Genomic DNA, 15,689 nt, shown 5'->3' with positions numbered 1-15,689 from the left:
CTAGCAAGACAGAAGCTAAGCTCGTTGCAACATGGCAAATTGAACCTCCACCACCCTCATTCAGATCTGGCCTTTGGAACTATTTTGGTCTTCATGTGAAGTATGACCCTGAAGGTAAGCGCGTCATGGACAAAAGTAAAACAGTATGTCGGATGTGCCACGCAATGCTCAATTACATGGGTGGGAACTACTGCGTTAGCGCAGTTTGCTCGTTAACGTGTTGACGCCGTCCAGCCCCATGCACGGGGCCATCCGCGGTAGCTCGTTAACGGAGATTTGCCGTGTTGTGGCGTTAACGTCATTTCAGATTAACGCTGACAGCACTAGTGGGAACACAATGAATATGACTGCACATTTACTCCGACATCATCCTAGTGCAAAGACAAGTGGAAGCAGACAAAAACAACAAGCACGCATGCTACAAACTTTACCCGTGTCATTTAGACAGCCGTTAGCACATGATTCTCCTTATGGGGACCTGATATGTTTAATATGCTGCTGAGAGTATACCCCAGAAGAAGCGTATAGTACAGCTTTTATTTTGGAAAGAACCATTTCTCTGTAATAAACTCTCTTTTCCAAAGATGAGGGATTTCTCCATGAGATATTTATTTTTTTATTACTTTGTCGTTTCAGCAACATTAAATTTAAAAACTGTACTTTTGAGTTAAAATATATATTTATAATTTTAATAAATGACAAATTAAAAAAGCATGAACATTTTTTTGTATCGAAAAAATATCGAACCGTGACACCAAAGTATCGAACCTAACCGAACCGTGAATTTTGTGTATCGTTGCACCCCTAATGTTTGCTATTAGACGTTTACTGTTAGCTTGCTATTCCATTAAGTTTTTGTCTCCCAAAATCACGTCTGTTGTGTTTTGTGAAACTTTTTTTTGTGAGATTTGTATTTCTGTTGTGTTTTATTCACTTTTCGTTGTGTTTCGTGTGCTTTTACAGCATTTCTTTCTGTGTGTGTGACCTCTCAGGGACCACCACAGTTCTCACTTTGTAGAGAAAACTGGTAGAAACTGGTTCTGAACTGAGCTTTTACTATTCATAGAAATCCCACAGTCATCTCTAGCACTTAATAAGACTTTTTCTCCCTTTGTTCTATTTTTGACAGCTGTTCCAAGCACAAAAACAGCAGGTCTTGTTTTTAATAGCTCAAAGTTCTCTTTAATACGGGGTGAGGAAATTTGGGCAGAAGGATGGAGGCTTACTGCTGGTGAGGTCAGGAGGGTTGTACGAGTTGGTCAGGAACAGGTTGTTGGGCTTGGCCACCCTGAGGTACACCACCTCGGCTGTGTTCTTCAGAGCCCCCACCGCATCCTCGTGCATCACATCCTCCAGACACACGTTGTTCACCTGATTGTTCGCAACAAACAAGGAAACACAGGTAAGGTAACAAAGTGCAAATAAGAAGGCTGTCACCCCTGTGACTTCATTATGTGTGATCCAGCAGCACTCACGGATTAGATTTAACAGAGACACTTAGCAGCTAGATTCCAGTAATGAAAGCAAAATTACAGTTTAGTCTGTGGAAAGTTAATACATGTTAGGAAAAAATGTTAATAACATTAATTTTTAATGGTAGAACAATAAGTTTTAAGTGATTTATTGTAACACAGACCAGTTTGAATAATACGCTAAGTGAAGTTGCTCTATGAGAGAATCTCTCTTGTCTCTTGTCTCTCTGTCTAAAAGCGGGAGTCACATTCATTTCCATCCATGGGCTATATTCAGCCCCATGAGATATCAAGTGTGCCAGGCCAGTAAATTAACTTCCTAATAACTTAGAAGAAATATACACATCTAAAATTCTCCCTGTTTTTTACTGTAATAAGGTACATGATACATTTGGAAAATGTTCATATTTTATGAAGCATCCAGGAGTCTGAACCTTTTGAGGTCCTCTCACCCTCAGCTGGTCGAGGTGGATCGCTGCCCATCCCTAAGCCTGGTTTTGCTAGAGGTTTCTTCCTGTTAAAAAGGGGTTTTTCCTTCCCACTGTTGCCAAGTGCTTGGGGCAACATAGGGTAGTCTGATTGTTGGGGTCTTTCTTCTACTATTTCCGGGTCTTTACCTTACAACGTAAAGTGCCTCAGGGAGACTGTTGTTGTGATTTGGCGCTATATAAATAAAACAGAATTTATTTAAATGCATATATATCTTAAGAAAAACAATTTCCTCCACATTCAGTCAGTCTACTGTTAGTATAACCAAACGCTTTGTCAAATGTGGAAAAATCGCATCAGTCACACTTAGCAAAGCGTTCCAGATGGGACCCTGTGGAGGGCTGGTTCTGGCTCACTGACCTCATGTTTGACACCTCTGATGCAGAAATTAGAGTATAAATCGCTAAACTCAAATTGGTTTAGACACCTTTAAAGTGGACGGGAAATGCAGGGAGAGAAATAGTTGGAATGACATGTAGAGACAAGTTCCAGCTGGTTGAGAGTTAAATCAAAGAAACTGTGGCTGCGTGGTGTTAACTGTAGGTTACAGAGAGAACACATAATGTATTTTTTAACAAATTCACAGGGAACAAAAGGATGCTGCCACATCCCATTTCGTGTTAAAGCAACGGCTCAGACACCATTTAGTGGGACCAGCACCATTTTGAAGCTGGTGGTGTTGAGCTGTGTGTTCCCCAGCAGGTGGCAGTAATGCTGCTTAGAAATCACTCTGGCATTGTTGTAGTTAAGGCTCACTCCATCCTACACATCTGTTAACATATTAATGACTGTAATGTCAAACCATGAAAACTGAGAGCTGTAATTTATCTTGGCTCTTGATACATCAGTGCCTCATATGTGCGCAATGTGTGAGTGTGCATACGGGTGAACACGAGTCCATGTATGAGGACACATGTCCCTGCATGCTGGAAGCTATTATATGTGAGTGACTGACCGCTAAGATCTTGTCCCCAATCTGCAGACGCCCATCTTTATGAGCTGCTCCGCCTTCAATGATCTTAGTGACATAGATGCTGTTATCTCCTGGTATGTGCTGGTTCCCCACCCCTCCAGCAATGCTGAAACCTAATCCTGAGAAAAGGGGGAACAGAGTGTGAGCAAAGGAGGTGCAGGTTAACACAGAGTAGATTTGCTAAATCCAGAGGGCACAGCTTAGCTGGTGCATGAGGCATCCGTAAGCCCACGCAAAAACCTTGATGCTTTGCACCAGTCCGCGCTTGCACATACCTTTAGGCCCTTTGATGAGCTTGATTTCAGTGACTTTTTCCGCTGCTGGTTTTCTGCGGAGAACGTAGAGGCGGACTATAGCACCTGCCTCCTTAAGAGCCTCCACAGCTTGGCTATGTGTCACCTCCCTCACGTCCACATCATTCACAAATAGGATGCAGTCGTTCACACTAAGAAATGGAGAGAGACAGAGAGAGACTGTGGGCGCGAGAGGAAAAAATACCGCATGAGTTTTTGTTTTGGTGAAGAAGTTTGGGTGTAATCCTCCACCAGACGAGGTCAGGAACAGTCAATCTCCAGCTACAGCCGCGCTGGGGATCCAGTTTCACTGCAGACTTTTTTTTTCTCCACTTCTCAGTGACTAAGATTAAAGAGGCTATAATCTCTTGCTCTATTGATTTAGCACCGGGGGAAAGCTGCAGTATAGCTTCTTTGTGTTAACCGCTCATAAAAAATGATGACGACTTGATAGGTGAAGCGAAAGTGACAGCCTGTGTGTATAGGAGAAGCTGATTTTCAGCGATGAAATTGCTATTTTCAGACTCGCACATTTTTTTCCGCCTCCAGGGCCGTGTTTTCGTGATTCCATTCATGTATTCAAAATGTATTTTATGGCCATGAAAATGATGATGCGTAAATAGGACTGAAATTATTCTTGCAGGCTGCCGGAGCTTTAACCACTGAAATACATCACTATAGCCAAATCCAAAGGGACCCAATCACAGCTGACATCTTCATGCAAATGATGTTACATCATCCAAGCTGCATATTATCTGCGAGGCTGCATGTAGGAAAGATTTAAAACATTGTCATTGTGCAGAGCAGTTTTTCTCATGCAATGTTTTTTTCAGCCTCCACAGAGCATCCGTATATATTTATTGATGCACTGTGTTGATTTAAGCACAACCTTTATTAAACATGTGTATGTGTAGGGGACTAAATATTCCAAAAAACCTTCATTTAACTGCAAAAAATAAATAAATCAGTTACTTTGATGGAAGAACCTTTTAACAACCACGTTAAAATAAGCAGATAGTAGCTTAATTAAAGGCCAAGGACAAAATAAAATACTTGCATTCAAGCAAATATGAGCATTTTCATTAGGTCTTCTTCAAACTCATCATTCCAGATGGAGGTTTATAGGTCAAGTGTAAAGAAGACGATGCGTCTGTGTTAAAGCACAGTCACAGAAATGGATCCTAAGTGTTGTTTTTTTCCCACAGAAAGGCAAACTCTGTACTACATCCTCTTATGAAAGTGGCAAAACATGCATATTATTACATATTCTTGCAACAAGCTTGATTAGGATTCCATCTTTTTTCATTTAAATTTAGGCGAGAACAGTTCTTTTCTTCCAAAAATATGTTGCAGCTTGCCGCTACATGTTTTGTCCATTAAGTGAGAGTGTGGAGATTTAAACTTGCTTTTCCATATCGTGAGTTTAAAGTGGGACCTAATTTGTCATATACAACATATTTAAGCCTTACTTTACTTCTTTTAAACATGGCATCAAAAGGCAAAAAGACCTTTAAACATGTCGGGGAAGAAAATACAAACTCTTAGCTAGGCTAAGGCATGCCTTTCTTGAATTAAACAGACAGATGCTCTTACATGTAGCTCTGAAGCTGAGCAGACTGAACGAGCAACGGGTTATGTACAGTACTGTGTTACATTACTTTGCACTTAAAAAAGAAGACGGGAGGCTTTGCTTAAGCATCCACTTCTCTTGTCTTGGGTTTTGGAATGTATGTGCATACACACTGGATTTGTGTTTATTGTAGCTCGCTGTGTGTGCTTTTACCTCAGCCGTCCATCCTGAGCAGCAGCTCCTCCAGGTATGATTTTGGTGATGAAGATGCTGGGGTCGTCGCCCACGTGAGGGTTGTCTGTTCCCCCTGCTATGCTAAAGCCCAGACCTGAGTTACCCTACAATTCAATGCAAACAAAACACACAGTTATCTACATTCATGTGAAAGAGAAAGTTTTCCTGTGACTGCATGCGGTCCTGTGAAAAAACAAAAAACACAGCTCTATTGAGGTCTTGCAACAGCATTTTAATAAGGCTGATGTCTGTACTTTGACTGGGACATTAAAATACCTTCTTTTTCTCTTTTTAAGCCATTCTGTTGTATATTTGCTGCTGTGCTTGGGGTCATTTGTTCTGTTTCATGATCCGTTTGGGCTTTAGCTCATGTTTAACTCTAGATTACTTTAGTAAACAGTGGAGTTTATGTTCGACTCAATGACAATGAGGCGCCTGGGTGCCGTGGCTCTAAAACAAGGCAGTGCTTGACAGTTGGCATGAGGTGTTGGGCGCTGATATGCTGTGTTTGGTTTGGGCCAAAACTTTCCACTTTGGTTTGTTTGCATAAAACTTTGCAAACCTTTACAAAGCTGTGTTGCCATGTTCTTTTTACAGAGAAGAGGATTTCTCCTGGCAACTTTTCCAAACCTGCCATACTTGTTAAGTCTTTTTATAATCGTCATCAACCTAACATTTAACTCTTGGATTTTTGGAAAGTTCTCTGAGCATTGCACAGTCTGACCTTGGGAAAATTACTGCACTCTGTTATCACACACCTGAGTGCCCAAGACCAGCAAACTGTCAAAACCTGTGCTTTTACTTGTTGAAAATCACTTAATCAAGTGCATTTGATTAGCAGCACCTTGGTGCTACTTAATTCTTAAATCCCAATTGAAGCAGTGAGGTTGCACTTAGTTTTTCACTTTGTCATCTGAAGGTTTCGTGTTTCCATGTCTTTGAATAACTGGATTGGCATTTATAGATATATCACTCACAGCACTTTTACATTCATGCATCCATACAAAGCTTGACTTTGACTCGCTCTAACTTTTAATCCCGATGCTGTCCATACGATAAGAATCACAGCGCAACTAGACTGTAAATGTGTAACGAGATTTAAAAGATCACATCATGACACTCACTCTCTCCAGTGTGATTTCCTCATACTCGATTTCGCCTTCTGTCCCATTCACCTGTCAAGAAGACATCAGTTTAAGGGTGGTGCCCCCGTAGACCATTTTTGTCACAACCAGTCAGCTAAATTTTATCTCTAGCATTAGTCCCGTGGACTGGATCATCATATGTGCACTATTGACTGCCGCACTGTTCTTTCAGTCCCATCTTTCCTTCTGGATGAACAACTTGGCTCCACGTCAGCTTTACCTTTACAATTACAGTTCAAGAGGACAAGGAGATTTTAGTAACTTCAGTCTTCAGTGTTTTGGTGTCTGACCTAGAAAACAACTTCTCTTCATGCCGTAGTGGTGCAAAAATGCTGCTGCTGCTGCTCTGTGATTGCAGGCATTTCCTCATTCTGTACACAACTCGTAATGATATGGTCACTGATTTACTTTCCTTACAGATATGACACCATTTCAGAACTCTGAAGCAAATTAAGGAATATTTCTATTCTGCCAAATGTATATCAAACAAAGAAAGCTAATTTAATTAAAATGGAGGAAAAATTCATCACTGTTACCGTGCAGATTAAAACACTGTGCAAAGCCCTACCTGCAGGGTGGGAAAGAAGTGGAATTGAACTGATAATGTACAATGAATATGAAGGCAGTTAAGTTAGCCATGTGGTTAAGCCTAACGTAATAATACAATAAAGGGAAGATTAAACATAATCCTTACATATGGGGAGCCATCGAGTGTGTCAGTGTTCACGACCACTGGAGGAGTGTTTCCCTGGAGGCAGAGAGAAAGGAAACATTATTAAGAAATAATGGCAGAAATTCAAATGTGAGGCAAGTCTCGGCTGAGCTCTCAGTGTACCCTTGAAACCTGCAGTCGCAGCCAAGACTGATGACCATTTTAGCTGTAAGCTGTGATGACACTGCTCTCACTATGCTTTGGTTATCACTCTGCTAAAGGATGGAGAGCACTGCTCCTAAACCATTTGTTATCATCCGTCCATGATGGACACAGAAATAATTCACGCAGGCCCTTATACTCATGGCCATGGCTTTATTTTTGCTCTAGCTGCTAGTTGAATTACAGAGCTGATGCACTAAGTGGTCATCTCATGGATATTGCGGATATGCCTCCTGCCCATCGTTTCAAAACAAACATCTCAGTATTTCGTACATATGGCAATTTCTGTGGAGAGTCGGAGGATGATGAAGACACGGTAAACTGGTATAATGACAATGACACACAGCATGATTAGCCCATTTAGTATAATGCCAGCTCACTTAACGGTCGGCGATTCTGTCCAAAACCATACTGCAGCAAAGCTCACAGAGCCAGATTAAACCACAGCATTTCAACAAGTTATCCATCAGGATCAAAGTGATGCAGAAAATAGCACAAAAAGCAGCAAATCAGTGGGTGGACAGGATTTATGGCGTGGACGTGGGTTGGATTTACCTGCCAAGAATTTTCTTCCAGCTCACCTGAAGTGTCACAGTTTATCCACGCTCTTTTATTGCACTTCAGTTTCATTCATACAGCACCAGCTCGCCACAGCAGACATCAACACTGTACTCTCATTCTTTCATCATTCTTTCTGGGATTCACTCACATCTTCAGTCTATCTGTCGCTCTAAAATGTGAATACACTGTTGACCGACTCCCCGTGCAAACTCCATTGTTCTTTTTTTTTGTTACTGTTCTTTAGCGCACGCTGATTAGCATGGGGAAGACACTGTGCATCCAAAAGTGCTTACAGAAAAGCAAACAGCAGCACAAAATCAGCCTGCTGACCTTCACAGACCTGACAGCTCTGACACACACAAACAGCTACGCGGCCAATCCAAACACATGCGCTTTCAATAAAATAGCTTCATAATCCTAGCCAGTGATCTTTATGGGATGCAAAGGGAAGTTATCTGTTTACACTCTCTAAGACATTCAAGCTGAGCCAGAGGAAGAAGTGTTATCCGTTCATTCATTTTTTCTCTGAAAACAACATCTGGATGTGATACACTGTAGAAATACATTATAGCAGTGCAGCAGCTTTTCAGCAGACTTTTAACAACAGGCATTTTGACTGATCACAGCAGGAAATGCAGATAATTTACATTTTGTTTGTAATGGTTCAGTTTCATTAGGCGTTCCATGGCGCAGCAGGAAAAGTGCAGGGGTAACTAATGACATTAATGAAGCCTTTGTTTCACTCTGTGTCCCAGAGCTAGCACGCATTATAACAACATCCTGGCACAGCAAAATTATTTCATTAATAACATTATTTATATCTGAGGAGCCAAAAAGTTCAGTGAAGCCTGCTCCTTTTAAACATACTGGATGTGTGGAATTGCCCGACGACTCTGGCAATTTCACAAAACGTCAGTCCTCCTAAAGAAAAGACACAAATCTCTCTTCTGACGAGTGTTTCAACTGTCTGATTGCAGCATTGCCTGTGCACAGCTTCATCACGAATGGTAGCCGCATCCAGCGGTGCTACTGAACATTACGTCAAATTCATCCTTATCTGGAGAGAGAAATAATGAGTATAGCTAGCAGAAATCTAAGCCTAGTGCAGGCAATTTCCCTGCAGGGATTTTGACAGAGCTCTCTTTCTGTCTCTCCGCTCTGTCAAGTCTTTCGACATCAGGGCTGTTAGGATTTACAGTGTTTGGCTGCTCTTGCCCACCTATATTTTAACACCACCTATTCAGCCAACCCTGGCATGGCTCTATAGGCAGCACCGCCATCCATCAGCAAACGGACACTAATGCATTTACAATTCAAGCAGGACTCTGCAAATTTGCATCACTACTCACACACGGCCTGAGCAGGACTTGATTAGTATTAGCAGATCTGATTACTCGAGCTCACTGTGATTAAAATGTCTATTATGAGCTTTAATGGCAGCAATTTGAGAAGTTAAAAACAATCCTGGTGCCTTTTAAATCACACAATAACACAATGCACATACTTTAAAATATTTAAATAACAAAACACACTAATGTAATATTCTGTGCCGGTGACATTTTCATTAAAATCTGTGCAACTATGCTGAGGTGGAGTCATACAAACAAACAAACATGAAGTAAACATGTTTAAAACATGCCTACCATTTTATGATGCCGACGTTTCTTGCCCTTCCGTACATTGTTGAGGAATCGGCAGCCCATCTTTTTGGCGTACCACACGGACATGAACATTGTGCTTCTGTCCTTAGATGTCAGTCACTGATATTCAATATCACACCCTGTTCAAGTCTTACAACGATATACAGACACACTGAAAGTGTGGTCAAGGTGTTTTTTTTAGAGTACCCTCTGCAAGCATCTTCATTCAAATTCACCACAAAGTATCACCAAGGTATTGTTGCCAAGCGAGCCATTAGGTCTAGGCCCTGCCATAACAGTTAGCGCCCACAGTGGATCAATTAAAAGATACCTGTTTCAACTTAAGATATTACACTTGAGCTTTACATTTAACTCAAATCTAATCAAACCCTGCTGGCATGCTCAAGACATGCAATGATTTCATATCCAGAATCACACAAAGAGCACAGCTCAGTAATGTTTTCCTCCTGCTGAGTCGGTGCTGAAGATTTCATCCACCAAGGCTGAGGCTGATCACTTGTTGCCAGTAAGTCTTGTTATTATCTGATACCCGATCATCCACTCTTCGGGAAGCCATCTATCCAGAATAAAAAGAAATAGATCCCTTCATTCTCCATCCTCTCTGGTAGTGGACTACGATAGCCGTGCCTCCCTGCTACTGGTCTGTGCTCAGAGAGAACGCAGTTCACATTTTCTGCTGCTACTGTACTGTACCCCTCCCATCCCTGCTGCTGAGAGAAAGAGGAGCAGGCAGGAAAGTTTGATGGCAATTACTTAGCTGTCTCTCTGTATAATGTCTACGCTGGTGATGTGAAAGGCTGAGGAATTATACTTTGACTGAACTTAAGAAGGACAAATGGCGCAAACTGGCCTCCCTTTTTTCTTAGGGAACACTCGACACTGAAAGGTTTGTGAGTACTGTACCAGTTCTAGTAAAAAGAATGAAGCCTGAACACAGTAGTGACAGCTTGGTTGGAAAAAAATGAAGCTTGCCATGTGACGTTTTTGCCAGACCTGAGCTGGAGGAATTGCAGGGCAGCGTTTGCAGATAATGAACAAATCCTCCTTTTAATTTCATTAAATTTATTTAATTTCAGCTCAATATTTGTGTCTCTTCTGCTCTTTTCGGCTCTCTGCTTCACCATGTTAGCTCTGCTTCATTCTGAAATGCACAGAGTGGTGAAAACTCACACAGGGTGAAACAGAGAGCAGAGGAGAGCAGCAAAAACAGCAACAGAAAGTGGCTGGTTTAACATTTGTTTATCTTGGTTTAAGATGCCAATGCCCTCGTGTGACATCCGCTCACTGTGAATATTGTTTTTTGCAGCTTTACTGCAAACACAAATTATTTTCAAGTTGGGCGATCAGTATAAAACATCATTTTACATAAACTTATCAACAACGTAGCTGCCTGCAAATGCATTTTTGTTTTGTTATGATGAATATAATTATGTTGAAAATAACATTGAATATAATAATATTCTCTCAAGACATCTGTAAGGACCTTATTGAAGGACCTGTCATCACTACTGACAGCAATACTCCAGACCGAATATGGAGTTGAAGAAAAGAGGAGGGGGTTTGTTTGCCATTTTTACCTTGAATAATTAAACAGGACGTGAGGTTACTATGAAAGCACACAACCATGTACAGAAAAAAAGGCTTAAATGATCCTTTTTCCAAGCTTGCGCAAGCTCTCTCTTTCAGAAAGACAGATGGATTGGCAGGCGTGGAATATGTATGCACAAATGCATACACTCACACTGAACAGACTTAAGCAAGGACATGCTGAAGGACAAGCTGTCAGCAAACGTTCTCATTCTGTGAAATAAAATCCCTCCATTTACCTATCTAATATTTTCGCCCTTCTGCAAGGCCCTCTCTATTCTTTACTCCGCCATTCAGCATGAACAGCTCTCTCATCCTCTTTCAGCATTTTTTTTCTCCCCCTCTTTCTCTCTCCCCTCTGCTTCCCAAAGGACCTGAGCTGCGGCTGCTCAGTAATTACACTGAAGCTGCAGGGACGTATTTAAACATTTATTAAAGAAAAATAGGGAGGATGGGAAAATGAAGATGGAAACCAGATACTGACCAGACAAGAATGGAGAAGAGAAAGGGGGAAGGTATAATGGAGAGCTCTTGGGGAATCATTACAGAAACGTGTAACTGATCCTTACGTTAAAAACAAACTGTCTTTTTTTCTTTTTTTTGCAAAGTGTCAGACACGTGTCAGAGAGTTTAACTGCTTTGTCTGAAGAAGGATTTGTCTGATTTGGGCTGCGTACTGCGTCTGTGGTTGGAGACAAGAAAAGTGATATGCATCCTTTTTCATTAGAACTGAGGGAGTATAACAAATGGGTTGGTGGGAGTCTTCAGTAAGCACTTACAGCCTTCTGCTTCTCACTTTCAGCTTGTCAGGTGAAGGATTAATGGCAAAGATAAGCACTGTGTAGAGTTTTTATCTCAACAATTCAAAACTGTCACAATAAAAGTACCTCATACATTATTAAAAAAGCCTACCCTAGGTTGTTTTTTGGTTTTTCATTTTTAGACAGATCTCTGTCTTTAAGGAGAATTATATAAAGAGAAAGAGAACAAAAGCAGTGCTTTCAGGCCAGTTCATTCAGAATATATCGAATCAGATGAAATTTAAAAACACAGTTATTGCTTTTGTTCATGATTGTATGTGAAGTTTGAAGTCCTTGCTGCTGAAGCAGCAAAGATTTATTAAGGCTGGGCTTTTCAAGATAACCCTTTAAAGCATTATTTTCATATAAATTTGTAATAAGAAAACAAAGAGTGAATTTGCTTCCTAAAGAAATCTCCACGTGTTACAGACTGGATACAATGTGACACAAAAAAGCTTTCATTTGCTGCGATTGCTGTTAGGCCATGAACTTTAAGTAAACCAACAGCAGATAAATAAAAGCAGAGCAGTCAACACATCAGTTTCTATGTTTATGCGGGCTCGAAGAGTCACATCGAGTAAGAGGCGGGAAGATTCATCAGCATGAGCGCAGATCGATATCAAAAGTTCTGCGCAGTGTGAAGAAAAAAAAAGATTTCTAATTACATTACCAGATAAGTTAAAAAAATGGATGTCATTTGAAGCTAAAGCACCTCTTTGCTAAATCATGTACATAACCCAAAGACCTTCTATTACTTGCCAAACCATTGCAGTGCTTCCAGAGACAATCCTACCCATAAATCAATGGGCCCTGGAGTGGTACTGGCAAACCCCACACCATTAGAGCAATAAAGACACAGACTGACGATACCGCCTACACATCAATGACAACCACACGGGCATTACATCGGCTGCAAACACGTCCACACACAAAGGCATTGCCGCAATGCATCTTGAAGACAGGACATACTTAACCCGACCAGTGGGGAAAATTGAGTGCATGCATCAACAGAATGCAGTCGTTCTGTGCATGTTTGAAGGAACGCATACAAACACATTTTTCTTACTGATGACTTCATGCTGGAGGCTGCGCGGTCTCCCATATGTTAAACAGTTTAATTCTAAGCATGTGTTATTAAATGCGTTGTGTTCAAAGTCAGGGCAGGCCCACAAAGACAAAGAATGACGTATAGTTTACAAGAGTAACTACTTGTTCGAGAGACACGGAGAGACTGAAAGCCAAACTCCACAGTGCACTTATTTCAATGATCCTGTCTTTTTGCTTTTAAAGTAATTATGTAGCAGCTCATTTCTAATGTTCAGATTTTCAACTAATAGAAACACAATATAATATTGTGTGTCTTTTGTTCTGTCTTCCTCCCCTCACCCCCAATTGGCCAGATGGCTGCCAGCCTCTGAGCCTGTTTCGGCCATATGTTTCTTCCTGTTAACAGGAAGTTTTTCCTTCCCACCTTTCCCAAACCACTTGCTTAAAAGTGGTCAAAGGGGCTCTTCGATTGTTGGGGTTTTCTCTTGGTTACCTTACCACGAGCACCACGAGGCGACTGCTGTTATGATTTTTGTGCTATATAAATAAAATGTAATTAAATTGAGTATCCTAATAAAAGGTTAGGAAGGAACAACTTCTCAATGGTGATAGATACATTTCCGTACCATTATAAGCATTCAGCATTCGCCTTGCAACTGCGAGCAACGCATTGAGCATGATGCAAATGCAACCTCTCTCAAACCTCACAAAAATGCTTTATAGAGGAAGCAGGACAGCCAGCTTTTCAAGGTTATGAAAATTGAGTGTGCACGGTCTAACACTGACACCTACAGGTTTCAGTCTCCCCTTGCAAATCTCTGCTTGTCTCTGTCTGTCCATATCCATGCCACAAAGGTTTAGCAATGTAGCACTAAAGGTTTAGCAGTGACATACATCAGGATTAATTTTGACTTTACAAATGTCTCTTGACCACATAGATAGTTTTCTCATTGTGTTACATGTTTTGAGATTGTTGGGAAATATGAACTTCTACATGCACTAAAATGCTATAGTAGGTTATGTGTTGTTTAATTAGAACATAGGAACTGAAATATGGACGTAACGACAGATCTGAGCCTTACAGTGTGATGGAATTTTCAACATTTAAAAAACTATTCAGTTCCACTTCTGTGATTTTAGTCCCAAAAATAGCCACTGAGTACGAGCAGAACAAATCTGTTAGACAAAGGAGATTTGAATGACAGTGAGCATGAAGCCGCTGATATGATCAGAAACAGATGACCTCATACTCTGGCAGTACAGATAAAATGGCGATGAATGGGCAGCTGTCTCTCTGCAATCAGACAGCCAGCCACAGACACGGAACAAAGATAAAAATCACACTGATTATGATGACTGATGATGATACCGGCAACTTTCACGTTGATGGACCAGCACGGATTGCTGTGCTCTTACCAGTGTGGAAACAGCGGAGGTGTACATTGGAGTGTGTCCCGTAGACATCAACACAGGCTGCAAAACAACAGAAGGAGAGGGTAATTGTGCAGGCCTTGTACATGGGCACAGGGAAGAACAGTGGGTACCGCTCAGTCTTTTCTCTTGTGGCGATTGATTTTGTATATTTCTAAGAAATCCTAAAAGCAGGCCTTGAATGCGACAGTTAAAGGGCCCACACTGTAACATACTGTACTACAGTGTTGAAAGTAAAATACTTGTTATATGCAAAATCTTAAAAACAGTGTACCACACAGACAGCACATCGAGAAACATCGATTAAAAATTGTATACCGATCATTTATACAAGCACCAGCCCTGAAGATGGATTAATGCAGAACAGCGATCAAACAATCAAACTAAACAGAATACACAGTGACACAAACGGACTGTCTCTACTACTCACTGATAGCTTATATATGAGAGAGTAAAAAATACTCAGGTACATACAACCATTAAGAAACAGTGGGACTGTCAATGCTTGTTAAAGCAGAATTGATTACTCTGCACAGGTGAAGTTTTAAACAATCCACCATGTGCCCATGAATTTTACAAACAGCAACACTGCAGCATTTTCACATGTCAGGAGACCCGTTTCCTCCCACTGGAAAAGTTTTATATTACAACAAAGCATGTAATTAAAGTATGAATGTTAGGACAGCTGCATTTGCTGATCCAGCACAGCACTTGTTCGGTTGAATCATGCCGATGCCTCCTGTTATTAACAGACACTATCTGTCTTTCTTAATATAGACACTGCTTTCTATTCAGTGCTTCACTGGAAATATTTTGGCTTGCTAAATGGCAAATCAGGAGTCATATCAAAGCTGAAGAGTATGAAAAAATGTAACGAGTCAATGTTTCTGCTGCCAGCATCCAGTCTCAAGCATGTGAGATGGCTGCAGGAGGGGTTAGGTAGTGTGGAGAAGGTTTTTAAAGATGGGAAAGTAAAACTTGGGCAATGTTATTCACTCGCTGGACCCACATCCTCTCCGTAAACGAAAATGAACAGCTTGTATAACTGGGGGAACATATATAGATGAGAACCGGGAGGAGCGTGTTTGGAGGCGTAGTCCCGCTCCTGAAATTCAGATACTTTATCTCCAATTGATGAAGGCCAGGCTTTCCAGTGTTGTTCAAAAAGTAACAAACCAGTTCACAAGTGAGGACACAGTACAAGGAAATGGAGTAACACAGTGCAGATAAACCAGACATCATCATCATCATCATAGTTACACTCAAATTAACCATTACTGTCTTTAAATCTTCACCAAAATCACAATTAACAACAAAAAATCAATTATCTGTAAGCCATATGCAATAATAATTGAATCTCTTTATCAGACCTGTATTAATATTTGCGTGTGCCTCATAATATCGCAGAAATCTGATCACAATATGATTTTTACTCATCTATCTCTGAGTGGGACAAACATAAGGGTCGCCACATGTTCATGCATCCAGCCAGCCTAGGACGGAGTTACATTCTTGTATTTGTTTTTATAGCTATTCAAGGATGCACACACAA

General features: G+C 40.9%; 1 protein-coding gene across 6 annotated transcripts in view; it reads right to left on the bottom strand.

Moving 5' to 3' along the window:
- LOC134635684 (disks large homolog 4) overlaps positions 1 to 15,689 on the bottom strand; it is an 83,478-nt gene that overhangs the window by 10,267 nt on the left and 57,522 nt on the right. For 4 of the 6 annotated variants that reach the window (XM_063485146.1, XM_063485145.1, XM_063485144.1 and 1 more), the window contains exons 3-9: positions 14,123 to 14,179; positions 6,871 to 6,924; positions 6,156 to 6,206; positions 5,011 to 5,135; positions 3,210 to 3,379; positions 2,917 to 3,053; positions 1,227 to 1,371 (exon numbers count right to left, since the gene is read on the bottom strand). In XM_063485146.1, coding sequence (XP_063341216.1) covers positions 1,227 to 1,371; positions 2,917 to 3,053; positions 3,210 to 3,379; positions 5,011 to 5,135; positions 6,156 to 6,206; positions 6,871 to 6,924; positions 14,123 to 14,179 — 739 coding nt within the window. Of the gene's footprint in view, positions 1 to 1,226; positions 1,372 to 2,916; positions 3,054 to 3,209; positions 3,380 to 5,010; positions 5,136 to 6,155; positions 6,207 to 6,870; positions 6,925 to 9,254; positions 9,934 to 14,122; positions 14,180 to 15,689 lie in introns of those variants that run through there. The other 2 variants (XM_063485147.1, XM_063485143.1) reach the window with 2 other exon arrangements.

The sequence above is a fragment of the Pelmatolapia mariae genome, linkage group LG10_11 (assembly GCF_036321145.2).
Source record: "Pelmatolapia mariae isolate MD_Pm_ZW linkage group LG10_11, Pm_UMD_F_2, whole genome shotgun sequence".
Taxonomy (NCBI): domain Eukaryota; kingdom Metazoa; phylum Chordata; class Actinopteri; order Cichliformes; family Cichlidae; genus Pelmatolapia; species Pelmatolapia mariae.
This window is presented reverse-complemented; position numbering and strand designations above follow the sequence as displayed.